The sequence below is a fragment of the Papio anubis genome, chromosome 11, assembly GCF_008728515.1.
Source record: "Papio anubis isolate 15944 chromosome 11, Panubis1.0, whole genome shotgun sequence".
Lineage (NCBI taxonomy): Eukaryota > Metazoa > Chordata > Mammalia > Primates > Cercopithecidae > Papio > Papio anubis.
Window position 1 is genome coordinate 37,446,939 of NC_044986.1, and position 15,083 is coordinate 37,462,021.

Below are 15,083 nucleotides of genomic sequence, written 5' to 3' on the forward strand. Positions count from 1 at the left end.
TGTCATGGAGGGGGCACTGCTTCCCGGGGTGCTGGGGAAGGCCACCGGGTACAATCCACACCACCCACTTTTTGCTGTTGTTCCCACCCATGAGGGTTTAGGAAAAGAGTCAGTGGGCTCTGAGTGGAAGCCTGGGGGCCTCTCTCCAGTGACACACATGGGAAGGAACTTCCTGGTCTCTATTTCAATACTTTTTGAGGCCTTTTCTTTTTCTTGTTTGTGTTTGGATGAGATGATACGGGGGTGCACATATCTTCCCTGTTATAAATTCTGAGAGGGCAGAGTCCTATGTCTGCTTCTTCACCTCTTCCTCTGCCCCTAACACGGTACCTTCAAGGGCTTTACATGTACCAAGTCCTCGCTAATCCTTGGTAATGGATTATTACTTCAATGTGTGCTTATCTGTGCTCTATCTCACAAACTAAGAAAGTACAGACTGAGGGCAGCAGGTCCAGCCTGTACTTGCAGAGTATGCCCTGTAAGTCCATTAGGAATTGAAGGTTGGGCACCCTGGCTCACGCCTGTAATCCCAGCACTTTGGGACACCAAGGCAGGTAGATGGTTTGAGTCCAGGAGTTCAAGGCCAGCTTGGGCAACATGGCAAAACCTCATCTTGATAAAAAATTAGCCAGGTGTGGTTGTGCACGCCTGTAGTCCCAGCTACTCAGGAGGCTTAGTGGGGAGGATCACTTGAGTCCAGGAGTTTGAAGCCTCCAATAATCTGTGATCACCTCACTGCACTCCAGCCTGGGTGACAGAACAAGACCCAGAAAAAAAAAAGTGGGGGGAATTGTGGACTTATATGTGTAGTAAGTTCTTAACAAAACATTTATTCAGTTAAATTAATGAAGAGCCTCATGAAAAGCCCCCTTGGTCTCACTGAGCAATGGTGTCCAAGCAGGTGAGCATCATGTCTGAGGCAGCCAGGGTATGCTGAGGGGACTGGCTCAGTTCTGGCCTCTCCCCTCCTGGCCTGCCCTCTGTCCCACGGTAAAGATCCATCCTGCCTCTCTCTTACTTCCTCCCCCATAACGATTGTCTGGCATCTATCTTCAGGTACAGGAAGGGAGGTTGGGTGCAGGGGACAAGACCCTTCAGGTCCCTTCTATGACTTGAGAAGATGAGATTTGGGCAGCAGACTGCACTTGTCTCAATTTGTCCATTAAGGAAAACCTGTGGGCAAAGGCCCTGAGAACTCAGAGATGAATGAGTAAATATCCTCCAAATGTGAAGTTAGAGGCATTTACTGTATTTAAGTGTGCTTATAAGGGAGCAGTGTCTGAGGTCTGTGTCAGGAGTGGTGGGTTGGAGCCTCTGTCTCTGGGTGCCTCTGCCGTGCACATTTGTGCAGTGTGCACAGATGCAGGTGTGAGCTGTTGGCTCCCTTCCTCAAGGACCTCTGTGGGAGTCCTCACTGAGTTCTCAGAATCAGTGGGCTCAGGACTTGCCCCATGGGGCAGGGGGTGGGGGGTGGTGCGGGTAAGGGGAAGGTCTTTTAGAAATGTTAAGGTGGAGTCCCTAATCCCCATCCCAGTTCTGAGTTTATACACTGACACTTTTAAAATGTGTCATCACCTTTGCCCACAGGTTTTCCTTAATAGCTTCAATATAACTACCTATATGTGCTTACCTGAAAGCAACACAATGTGTGCGAATATTTCTGAGCCTGCCAGAAAGGCCAGCCTCACTGTGACCATCAGCCCCTGGTTCAGGACTTGGGGACTGAGTAGTGTATATGTTTGTGCAGGTCGAAACAGTGGGGCCTGGGAAACCAAGTCACTCTCACCAGCTGCGCCATCCCCGTTGCCACGGGCTGGGTAAGTACCTGTTGCAGGAAGCAGCTTTTGAGGTCTGGGGAATGAGGATGGCGATACCCCACTGCCCTGTTGACTTCATTAGAAGTTCTCCCCATGGCAGGCTGCAACTTGGACCAAGAGTAAGGAGCCCTGCTAACATTGAACGAGCCAGGTGCGGTGGCTCAGGCCTTTCATCCCAGCACTTTGGGAGGCCGAGGCGGGCAGCTCACTTGAGGCCAGGAGTTCAAGACTGGCCTGGCCAACGTGGCAAAACCCCGTCTCTACTAAAAATACAAAAATCAGCCAGGCATGGTGGCACACACCTGTAATCCCAGCTACTTGGGAGGCTAAGGTGGGAGGATCACTTGAACCTCTGCAGGTTGCAGTGAGCTGAGATTGTAGCACCACACTCCAGCCTGGGCAACAGAGCAAGACTCCATCTCAAATAAATAAATAAATAAATACAGGAGTATTTCCTCCTGTGAAGTTTTAGTTAAGTCTTGAGTTCACTAACTTACAGTGTTCCACAAGACACCCCGACTTTCAGAAGCTTCAGCACCTGAATCATTTTCAGAATCTCTAGCAGATTTTGTCTTTACTTTCTACTCCTCAGTTTTACGGTCTACAAATAAGTGTGCAGATATATACCATGTGCTGGTCAGACCAGGGCGCTCCATCAAAGCCATACCACTGAGGTTCCTCTCGAAAGTGACAGTCATTCTTTCTTATTGAATTTAGAAGGGCTTTGTAAACAGTCAGGTGAGGATTGTCATGTGTTAATATTACAAACATCACCCCATAAAATTATGTTGGCTCAACAGGTTATTTGGAAAGCAAATTTAAATATGTCTAAATCTGGCCTGCATGGCTCTAATCTTATTTCTGCCTCTGTGTAAACCAAAGAAAGCCTCCATGTTGAAAGTTTGTTAACCAAAACTCTGCACACGTCTCTCTTAGTTCAGCTGTATCACTTTGTGCGAGTTACTTAGTCTCTCTGAGCCTCAGTTTCCTCACCTTAAAATGTCACTGTAAGGTTTAAATAACAAGTGAGGAGCCTAACCCAGTGCCAGGCATCTTACAGGTGCTCAGGAATTCTCGTGTTCTTCCCCCACACTTCAACTCTCAGCCAAAAACAAAGCAAGAGAGAGACATGGTGAGGGTTTTTAAATTAAGAAATTTCACACAGAGAAAGGAGCATACAACCTTATCAATATTAGACTCCAGTCTCTATTGGAATCTTGAGTTCATTGACTTACAGTGTTCCATAAGACACCCCGACTTTCAGAAGCTCCAGAACCTGAATCATTTTGCAAACTAGAATGTTAGTGCAGGCAAGTACCTTCAGGACCACACATCAGTGGTTTTCAAACTTGTTTTGGTCTTGGATCTCTCTGAGAGAAAGCCTGCACAGAAGACCAGTGGAGAACAGCCCCTAGAGACAGGGAGGAAGCTGGAGCGGGCAAGCGCGGCTGCAACCTCACCTGCTGGACCACTCTCTTACCTCTACCCTCTGTCCTGGACAGTAACCCCTACAGGGAGCTGTTGGGGAAGAGGGGGCTCCACAGAAACACTGAAAATACTGATCCCGGTCCTCAGTTGACAGGTGAGGAATCTAACCTCACACCCAAGACAAAGAGGCCCAAGGTCACCCGCCGAGTAATTAGTGCAACTGGTGCAAGAGTCCAGTTCTGCCGATTCCCTGGCAACTGGTGCCCTACTTTATCCCCAGTTGACCCCTTCCCCATCTGTCAGCAGACTCTGTCTGAGCCTAGGAGGATCATAACTAAATCCCACTTCCATCCCTCTCCACCTTGCAAGGATAGTCTTCTACACACTCGTATCGCTTTCATAATTCTAGCTTACATTTGAGACTAAAATAATGGTAAATAGCTCCATTTTGTCTTCGTTATGTTTTAACAAAGCTCATCTCTTTTTATTCCCCAGGAAAAAACCAATGACACCACTGAAGACAGTAAGTTAATTTTGCATTTAAAAGTGCTTCATATTTCCTGCAGTGTTTATTCTTATCCATTTATTTAAAGTTGAAAATGCTTCCAGCTATGGTGCACACAGCAATCTTAGCAACTGAAGTTGCTGCCCAAGCAGTCCAAGAGAAGCTTCAGATCCTCAGGTAGCCAGGGAGGATGCCCCTCCCTGGGGCATAGAAGGAGCTCATCCTCACTTGATCCCGGCAGCTTCACTGAGTGTGTGCAGCAGATCAGAGGGGCAGCCAGGTTCCCTGCCCTCCCCACAGGAAGCCCCTGTGTCCACTCCCCACCACAGTTAATGGTAGACCTTTGTGCTAGGCACACATAGGCCTCACTAAACTCAGATTCTGGCCAGAACATGGTGAACCTGGGCCACGACACTATGTAAGGGGAGCCCACCTGGACCTAGCCCCTACTGTGAAGCCTGACCTTTACAATCATTTAGCAAACACACGGAAGGTGGGGTCATGAGACCAAAGCAGATGTCAGATGCCTGCTGTACATGGGCTACTATGTGGCAGCTGCTGGGGGGTCATGATTTCCATCAACCCTGTTGACAAAGCAGGGAGGTTTCTGCACCGCAGTGACATTGCTCCTTCCAGCTGTTTGTTGCTTAACGCAAAGGTTGGGCTAGGGACTGTGGGTTTGTAATTATTGTTGGGATTGAAAGAATAGCAATGCATCAAAGAAAAGTGCTCCCAAAATATTTATTTTAATAATATTGCTCTGACATTTATTTCCACATTCTGCTATATTGAATATCCTTGCCTTTTTGTCTTTTACATAGACTCCAGTTGCCTCTCAACAGAATACTTCAAGTGTTTGTGAAGGTAAAATCTATTATTTTGAAGGATGAGCACATCTTCTAAAAGTTATTTTAATTAAGGATTTGTATATACACATTTATTACATTATTTTGGGGGCAATTGTAACATGAAACTCAATTTTCTAAACAAAATAGTTTTCGTAATGAGCAATGAACAGCAAAACTAGCTCAGAACCTTAGCATCTTTAGAGTAGGCTAAAGAATGCATGCAAAAACCTGCCTCTTGGCAGACAGATATGACTTGCCAGGAAATAGTGCTAGGACCTTACATAGATTTGAAAACTAATGTAGAGCTATTCACATGTTTTAGAACTAATAGCTTACTTAAAGTAATGAAAATTTTAAAAATCTGTTTATTTGAACAAATTCTTTTGCTAAGTTTTCAAGATAATGTTTTCAAAGTTCAAATGTCTGTCTTCTTAGTATATCTTCAATCGCTTTTCTTCTCTTCCTTTTTTTTTTGAGTTAGGGTCTCGCTTTGTAGCCCAGACTGGAGTGCAGTGGTGCATAATTATAGCTCACTGCAGTCTCAAATTCCTGGGCTCAAGCTGTCTTTCTGCCTCAGCCTCCTGAGTAATTTAGAATTTCTTCCTTTATCATCACTCAAAAATCTTATATATATTTTTAGAAACTGCCCATGTTTTAAAAAATTGTGTTTGGAAATTATCGTGAAAAAATAGAAGAATCATCTATAATATCAACACTTAAAACATTATATAGAAGTTCCTGCCCTGTACCCATTTAATTCCATACTTGAAGATCCCCTGTTAAAAATGTAGTGAGTATTCTCCCCTTCCCTGAGTTAATGTGTGTACATCTACATAAAGCGCTCTCATTTCTCTGATGATGGACAGTGGATCTTTTCTGAGCGTGCACTACAACTCACCTCTCTGCTTTAATGATGCCATTAGGTTTTTTCATCCTGTCTCCCACATCTTGCTTCCCTAGGCTATTTCTGAGGCATCACCCCTTTCCTGCCATATTGCTTTCTTCTGCCTTCCCTTTGAGGCTTTTGTCTTTTCTGTCCTTCCATTCCTTGCAGCCTCTCAGACCTGCTGAGTCCGGGTTGTGGAGTGATAGTGACCTCAGGGGCTCTGAGCATCTGTAGGAAGTAAGTACGACCCTGTGCAGACTTCTTGGCTACAAGAGCCTCCAAAACCCAGGAGAGAAGCGGGGCCCATGGCATGTCCCCTGCTGCTTAGGTGTCCTCATTCTCAAAGGGCTCCCAGTACAGGAGCCTGCCAGGCATGCCCCCTCCTTTGTTATTTATTTCAAGAGCATAGGCAATTGCCATCCAAATGCAAAGCGAGGGACTGGCCTCTACTAGTCTAGGAAGGATTCAGGATGGCGGAGGCAAAGCAGGTGTGGTCAAAGCTTACAGGCTGGCAAGACCTAAGGTGTTCATTGTTTCTCCTTCTGAAATTACCAAGTTTTAACGTCATGAGCAAAACCTCTAACATAGAGGTTTAAAGTAAGTTGCCACAAATTCAAAATACAATCTTCAGAGGTTCAAGGTTTCCAAGCTTTAGTGCACCACTGAATGGTAAGAAACCCTGACGTCTTTTTTACCATTTATTTGAATCTTTGAGTTCTTACTACTTTTATTTCTTTGAGGTTTCTGTAGTTCTCAGACTTTTCTTCCATGCAGAGACTCACACATGAACATACCAAGATTTTTTTTTTTTTTTTTTTTTTTTAAATTTATTTATTATTATTATACTGTAAGTTGTAGGGGAACATACCAAGATTTTAACACAACCTACTCCCCAAGGGCAAATTTGAGGGAGAGTAAAGTATTAAAATAATTTATGATCACATTTATGAATGGTTCAGCAGTAGAGTTCACCATGGGCTTCAACATAAATTTCTTACACTTCAGGTTTATGCCCATTTCCCACCCTTTCCTCTTCTGCTCAGGAAAACACAGTGAAATGCAAGTGAGATTTACATTATTATAGGGATAACCTTGAATTTGATCCAATTAATTTTGCAAAAAGAGATCATTTGTGAACTCAGTAGTGTGCCTCTTATCAGTAACACACTGCTTATACCATGTCTTATGACTAATCAAGACCCACCAGGGTGTTATCTCCACCTGTGTGGAGGCCACATGGAAAGTAGAGGGTGAGTTGTTTAGAGGGTGGCTAAAATGTTCTCATCTTCTGGCTTCCACCTATACTCACACACTTAAAGTTTCAGGGCCTGTGGGTTCAGTCTGTATGTACATTGCCAGTGGATGAACGCAGAGGTGGTAGGATGTACCTGTAACACTGCTGGGAGTGAGTCCTGGTCCTAGAAGCACAAGTACCTCAGCAAACTGGCAAGTGCACAGATCCATGGCATCCCAGTAAAAGACATGTTCCTGAGAAGACTTCTGATCAAATTTGGTTCTTCTCAGCTGATGTTGCTGGGTTTTGGGATGAGGATAGACATTTCACTCTAATCCTAATATGATAATTTTCCTGATTCAGAAAAACCTATACCTGCTGAACGCCACCGAGGGTCAAGTCACAGACAAGAAGCTATGCAGTCACCAGTGTTTCCTCCCGCCCAGAAGTAAGAATGCTTTCCTTTAAAGATCGGTTTCCTCTTGTTGCTGCAGGAATTAACATGTGCATTGTTTCACTGCACAGTGACACTGACTTGTCATGCTAGGTAAAAATCCAACATTTCATTGTTTTGCAATTACATGTTAAAAGGTGTTAAGCAACTTTAAAATAACAGTGTAGAGTTGCAGAGACCTACTAATTGGGTTAATTATTGAACTTGACTAAAATACAATACTTTAGTCATGATTTCCTCCTTTTTCAAAACTAAGAGTCTTAATTACCTTTAAGGTTCTGGTGCCTCTTCTATCTTTAGATATATTTTATTGGCCATTTGTATTGATTTATTTGTGATGTGCCTGTTCACAGCATCATCAGTGTAAACAAAAAGTCAAACTTACTCATATTGTGCTTTGTCCTTTAATTATCTGAAATTCTTCCTTGCAGACAACTCCACCAAAAACCCATACCTCTGCCAAGTAAGTACAACGAAGCCATGTAGTGTATCAGGGAGTGGTCGAGGCTGGATCTTAGAGTCCGATAGGCCTGGTTCCAACACAGCACTGTCACTTCCAGCTGTGTTATCCTGGCATCTTCTCCCACTTGTTTCCTTTCCTGTAAAATGGGGCCAAGAATGTTTATTTCACAGAGTTGTTTTGAAAAGTAAATATATTTGGGGCAATTTTTACTTTTCTTAGTAGCGATTTAATATTTTACTGGTCATGCATCCTTTTTTAACTTTTTTTTTTTTTTTACAAAAACAATACAGCTGTTTTCAGAATAAGAAGATCAAGTAAAATAACGTATGGGAAGCACCAGCTATAGTGTTTGGTTCTAAACAAATAATACCCATTTGAATTAAGTCTAAAATATATTTTAAAGATCACAAAACATATCTACAAAAGGTACCCTAAAAAGAGGATATGGCAAATATCTGGATAATTTTTCTCAGGCAAACATCACCCTAAAAATATATGAATTGGATAAGTCAGGCTCACAGAATGTAACTGCCCAAACCTTAATTTGCCTTCAACTCAATGTGGGAAAAAAGGAAGAAAAAAGCTCTGCTTTACGTAGATAATTTGGCATATATTCCAAAATAATCAAGCTTAAATCCATTTAAATAAACAGTAACTGTCCACATGCAAAAAATTTATATGCATTTTTTACTAAACATAAATTGGCTTTTTAGATTTTTAATAATATTCATCTTAAATAAATGAAACCTTTACTAGTTTTTTTTTTAATTCTGACAACACAAAGTGAAAATGATTCGACTACAGAAATTTATTTTCATTATTTAAAAATCTTTATTATACCTTTTACTGTTTTTCAACCCTAGTCATTCATTCAGTTGTTAGTGACCATATGCCACGTGCTAGGCACAGGAGATGCAAAGATGAACGAAACAAATAAAGACCCTGTTCTCATGAAGCTTATATTCTATTGAAGGAGACAGATAGTAAAAATAAACACACAAATAATATCATATCAGGTAAATGCTAAAAGTGCTATAAAGAAAAATACAGCACAGCAGCAGGGGTGGGTGGCAGAGAGTAATGGAGGCAGGGGGCGCTGCTGCTGCAGACAGGGTGGTCTGAGAAGGCCTCTTCTGTAAAATGGGCATAATAGCTCCTTCCACCAAGAGCTGGTGAAAGGACGAGGTGCGCACATGCTGAAAACAGAATAGGCCTGGCACATTCGGGTGTGAGAGAATACTAGCCATGGGTACTCTTCCAACTGCCAGAACTGCGGAAACCACCAACCGCCCTGCACTGTGCACCTAGGGAAAGTCTGTTCACTCACTCACCTTTGCTGCTCTCAGCTGGGAGTACTGTTCCCCTCCTATTAGAATACACCCTTCCTTTTGGCCCATCTTTGTTGGGCCTGCCAAGCCCTCACTGCCCCCTCCTCTTACAATGTTGGCTGCCTTCTCTGAACATCCAGGGCACTATTATCTGAAGCACTTAGTTCATCCAGAACTCTTTCTCCTGCAGACTTCCCCATCTTAATAAAGGACAACTCTGGTTGCTCTTGTCAAAAACCTTGAGAGTCACCCTTGACTTCTCATTTGCCTTCTTCACACGCCTTCCAGCTATTTCTTCAAAATAGATCCAGAATCCAACCACTCTCACTACTTCCACCATGTGATCTGTCCAAGCCACTGTCATCTCCTGCAAGAACACCGAACTGGCCTCCCCCACTCTGCTCTTGCCACCCTCTGTTTCCAGCCCAGCAGCCGGAATGACCCTGTTAAAAGACAGGCGGATCATGTTACTCCCCTGTTCAAAACCCTCCGAAAGCTTCCTTTATCATGTTCATTACAGCTCTGGACTCACGTTAAGGGTCCACCAAGTCCAACAAATCTGGTCCCTTCACTGCCTCCAGTCTGACTGTATCTCTTATTCTTCTCCCTTTTTCTTACTGTACTGCAGGCACAGTGGCACTCTTGCTATTCCTCAGATATGCCAGGCCTTGCGTTCACAGCTCCCTCTACCTGGGACATTCTTTTCTGGGATGTCCACTGCCTCCTCCCTCTCCACCTGCAGATCTCACCCAACTATTCCCTCAGTGAGATCTTCCTTTCCTGATTTTTCTTCATAGCATTTATGACCCTCTAATATTATATATATACACACACATATATATTTATTTATTTATGTCTTTATTGCCCATCTCAATCCATTAAAATTTAAGTTCCAGGAGAGCAGGGCATTTTGCTGTTTTGTTAACTGCTGTATATCCCCAATGCCTTTGATTCATGGCAGAGAAACAAGAGTGAATGAATGAACGAATGAATGCAGATAAGTTTTCTGTATTTCACATGTTTCCACATTTAGACTGTACACTCTCTGCGGGAGCTGATGCCTGAAGACAGCAATTCTCAAACATTTTGGTCTCGGAACCACTTTAACACTCTCAAAATAATTGTAGACCCACAGAGCTTTGGTTTACATGTTTCTGTTGATACCTAGTATTTTAAGAATTAAAACTGAGACATTTAAAATATTTATTAATCCATTTAAAAATAATATTAAACTCATTACATGTTAACATAAATAACATATTTTTATGAAAATAACTATATTTTATAAACAAAAACAATTTAGAGAAAAGAGTGGCATTAGTTTATGTTTTGTAAATCTCTTTAATGTATATTACTGCAACGTAACAGAGACTGCGGATTCTCATCTCTGTTTCTACATTTAATCTGTTGCAATGTTTTTCTGGTGGAACTACATGAAGAAAATTGGGCTTCATAGTGATAGGTAATCGGAAAAGAAAAGACCTCTTAAACCCCCTGAAAGGATTGTCAGGATTTCCAGGGGTCCTTGGGCCACACATTTGGAACCACTGCCTTAAGAATTTTTTTTTTGGTACATGTGTCCCCAGCAGCACCTAGCACAGTGTTAGGGTGTAGGCATAGAAAGAGTTCAATAAATATGAAGATTAATTGAAGGACTCTTCTGATCCCTTTCAGGATTTACAGAAGGGGGAAACCCAACTGTGGATGGGCCCGTACCCAGTTTTTCATCTAACTCCACTATTTCAGAACAGGTATGAAATGAACTCTTGATCTCAGTAAATTGTTACCAGGAAACTGCAGGAAAGAGCATGTCTTCTGAGAAGAGGGCATTTGGAGTGAACCTTGAGAGCAGAGACTGTATTTTACATCATTATGTGAACTGTCATTTGGTAACAGGGACAGAATACCCAGTTGTTTTTTTTTCAGTGACTAAGACATTGCTCCAGTTAATGTTTCCTCAAAACTAGCAAGGAAATGTGTTGTTTTCATTGTCCTTCCTCTGACATAGATTTTATTTAAACTTTGTAATTTCCTCCAAATAGATCTGTAGAGGCTGATGATATTAAATCACATATAAGACAGCACAGTTTAAAAAGGGACAGAGAAAGGACTCTGTGTGCCCTTGGGCAAGTCTTTCTACGTTTCCATAAAAATATATGTAAAAATGTAAAATATGGATGATAGCATGTGTCCTTCTTGCCTTCAAAGAAGGCATATATCCTTTCTTGCAAGAATCAAATACGATGATATTTATGCTTTGGAAATTACAAAGCACTCCACAAAGTAAGAGCAATAAGAACACAATGGAAAGGGGGATTATTACTTATTTAGGAGAAAGAAAGAAGTAATTCAGGAACCTAGCTAAGGCCAAATGAAAAAACAAAAAATACAAAAAACAAGTTAATGGTATAATCCTTGTGTTTGATCAAAGGAAAAATAAAACTCGTCTTAAAATTACTGGTCTAAATATAGAGGCCTGTCTTCATAATGCAAATGGGTCTTTGTTTCTAGTACACAGAAATTAGAGTTAAGTAGGCACCAGCCCATGCTGATCTGTGCCCTCCATTTCACAGGAAGCTGGCGTTCTCTGTAAGCCATGGTATGCTGGTGACTGTGACCGAAAGTCTGCTGAAGAGGCATTGCACAGATCAAACAAGGTCTGATCATTTTTACTATTTATTATTATTATTATTATTATTATTATTATTTTTTTTTTTTTTTTTTTTTTTTGGAGAGGGAGTCTGGCTCTGTCGCCCAGGCTGGAGTGCAGTGGCCGGATCTCAGCTCACTGCAAGCTCCGCCTCCCGGCTTTACGCCATTCTCCTGCCTCAGCCTCCCGAGTAGCTGGGACTACAGGCGCCGGCCACCTCGCCCGGCTAGTTTTTTTTGTATTTTTTAGTAGAGATGGGGTTTCACCGTGTTAGCCAGGATGGTCTTGATCTCCTGACCTCGTGATCCGCCCGTCTCGGCCTCCCAAAGTGCTGGGATTACAGGCTTGAGCCACCGCGCCCGGCCTATTTATTATTTTTATTTTATTTATTTATTTGTTTTGAGACACAGTTTCACTGAAGTGCAGTGGCTCGATCTTGGCTCACTGCAACCTCCGCCTCCCGGGTTCAAGCGATTCTCATGCCTCAGCCTCCCAAGTAGCTGGGATTACATGTGAGTGCCCCCACGCCCGGCTAATTTTTATATTTTTAGTAGAGATGGGGTTTCACCATGTTGGCCAGGCTGCTCTCGAACTCCTGACCTCAGGTGATCCGCCCGGTGGCCTAGGCCTCCCAAAGTGCTGGGATTACAGGCGTGAGCCACCGTGCCCGGCCAAGGTCTGATCATTTTTAAATCATACGTTTTGCCCTCAGCCTGTAATAGACACAGTTGTTATCCTTATGATATGCTAATTAAATAATTGCAACAAGTATAGATACAAGGATCTTTTTCCTTTACTCACTCAAGAGAAACTGCTATCCCCTCCTCTCTTTCAAGTTCCTTCATCTCATTTCTACTTGTCCTTTCATCTCTGCAAGGACCCACAGCCTCCACTGCCCTCCAAACAGTGGGAGAGAAGAAAGCTCCAGAGGAGGTCTGTGGAAGGCTTGGTGCTGCATGAGCTCCACTGAGGAGTGAACAGTGACAGGCTATTTTGGATCAATGTGCAGGATTTAAAATTTGAGTCAAGATGGCAAACAAACAAACAAACAACAAACAAAAAATACCTGGAAGTAAATGTTTGGAGAGCCCAACTTCAGTCATGTAGGAACACCAGGGACAGCTTGGACAATTCAAGATTAAAGTGCCACTTTTTCTTTCTCTCTTCTCCTCCCATCTGTTTTTGTTTTCTTGCACCCTACTTTGTCAGAATATATAGCATTTACATACTGTTCTTCCTCACCCTTGTTTTAGTCCTAGCTCTACAAGTAAATATATCAGTGTGTTCCATCAGTCCTTTGGTTGACTTCCACCATCGTCTCTTTCCTTTGATAAAGTGTACCTGTAGTAGATTCTAAGGAAAATCCGTGTTTACATTATTCCCTGAGTTCTTGCACATTCAAAACTGTTTTCTCAGCCAGGCATGGTGGCTCATGCCCGTAATCCTAGCACTTTGGGAGGCCGAGGTGGGTGGATCACTTGAGGTCAGGAGTTGGAGACCAGCCTGGCCAAGATGGCAAAACGTCATCTCTACTGAAAATATAAAAATTAGCCAGGCATGATGGCGGGTGCCTGTAATCTCAGCTCCTCGGGAGGCGGAAGCAGGAGAATCCGTTGAGCCTAGGAGGCGGAAGTTGCAATGAGCCGAGATCGTGCCTCTGCTCTCCAGCCTCAGCAACAAGAGTGAGACTGCTGTGGGGGAATAAAAAGAGAAAGAGAGTTAAAAAACTCTTTTCTCATATCCTAGTAGTTGGAAGAAATCTTGGTTGGCTATAGAATCCTTAATTTGAGTTTGAAAAGTGTTGCTCCACTAGATTGTGTTGTTCTGTATGAAGCTCTTGAGAAGTCTGATACCAGTGTGACTTTCTTGCCTGTCTGTGTAATTTGATACTTTAGTCTGGTGGCTCTGCAGACTTTTTAAAGTCTAATCATTTTACCAGAATATATCTCTGATTGATAATTCCAAATCAATTTTCTCAAGTAGACAGAAGCCCTTTCAATATGGAGATTTAAGTTTTCTCTTATATCCAATAAGTTTTCTTAGATCATAGTCTTAAAGGATAGTTCTGTTCCCTTGTTTTGTTTTTCTTCTGCAAGCACTCAATTTACATGCGTTTTGGATCTTTTTTGTCACTTTTTCATTCCCATCACTGTCTTTCATTCTACGGTACTTATTTTAATAAATCCCATTTTCTCTTCTGGTTGTTTCCACACCTTCCTTCAAGTGTCATTTCTTAAATCTTCATTTGAAGCTCTCGTCCCTTGGACATCTTATTTTTTCTTTGTTGAGATAGGTTTGTCTTTTTCTTCAATTTCTTTCCTGAGTTTGATCAACTCTTGTTGCATTTCATTCTGCTTTTTGTCCATCTTTGTTCATAATTTTTTATTTTATGATTCTAAATATTTTTATAAAATGTTTAACAAAATTTGAATTACTGTGTTACAGTTTTGGGATTTTTTTTTTTTTTTTTTTTTATGGAGTCTCGCTCTGTTGCCCAGGCTGGAGTGCAGTAACGTGATCTCGGCTCATTGCAAACTCTGCCTCCCGGGTTTATGCCATTCTTCTGCCTCAGCCTCCCGAGTAACTGGGACTACAGGCACCTGCCACCATGCCCGGCTAGGGATTTTTTTCTTATATAAATTCTTTGAGGAGAGAATTTTCATCAGCTGAAAGTTTTGTTTCCCAACTTCTGTTTTCTTCTTACAGTACTTATGAATGGAATTTGATACATTTTTTTCATAGACAACTGGTGGCTATGGTTCCCAGTTCAAGACAGTCCTCTAGATTTTATCTTAATGTGTCCCTTCACATATTTCTAAATTTTATAAACATAAAACCTTATTTAGCACATTAAAAAGCTAGCATTTAGCTGGGCAAGGTGGTGCATACCAGTAGTCCCAGGTACTCAGGAGGCTGAGGTGGGAGGATCGCTTGAACTTAGGAGTTCCAGGCTGCAGTAAGCTGTGATTGCACCACTGCACACCAGCCTGGGCAACAAACTGAGACTGTTTCTAAAAATAATTATTATTACCTTTTTTTAAAAAAAGGCAAGCATTGATCTCACTCAGGATTTTCTATGAGTATATATTTTCCTGGACTATTTTCTTAGAAAATAAGAGGACAAGCACTAATCCATAGTAAAAATAATGTAGCTAAATAATTTACCTTTGGAATGTAATATAGGTGTTCTTCACAAAATGATTTTTTGAACCTGTAGAAATGTAAATAATACTAACCATAATTATGCTTTTATAAAAAAATTAAACAGGATGGATCATTTCTTATTCGGAAAAGCTCTGGCCATGATTCCAAACAACCATATACACTAGTTGTATTCTTTAACAAGCGAGTATATAATATTCCTGTGCGGTTTATTGAAGCAACGAAACAATATGCCTTGGGCAGAAAGAAAAATGGTGAAGAGGTCAGTGATTTCTTTTTAAATTCAATTCTATAACTATGCATTGAGT

General features: G+C 41.9%; 1 protein-coding gene across 3 annotated transcripts in view; it reads left to right on the forward strand.

Annotated features, from left to right (window-relative positions):
• BLNK (B cell linker) overlaps positions 1-15,083 on the forward strand; it is an 80,509-nt gene that overhangs the window by 59,912 nt on the left and 5,514 nt on the right. For all 3 annotated transcript variants that reach the window (XM_009215068.4, XM_003904061.5, XM_009215067.4), the window contains 8 exons: positions 1,748-1,817; positions 3,741-3,768; positions 4,572-4,614; positions 7,082-7,166; positions 7,604-7,635; positions 10,638-10,714; positions 11,537-11,620; positions 14,882-15,037. In XM_009215068.4, the coding sequence (XP_009213332.2) occupies positions 1,748-1,817; positions 3,741-3,768; positions 4,572-4,614; positions 7,082-7,166; positions 7,604-7,635; positions 10,638-10,714; positions 11,537-11,620; positions 14,882-15,037 (575 nt within the window). The remainder of the gene's footprint in view (positions 1-1,747; positions 1,818-3,740; positions 3,769-4,571; positions 4,615-7,081; positions 7,167-7,603; positions 7,636-10,637; positions 10,715-11,536; positions 11,621-14,881; positions 15,038-15,083) is intronic.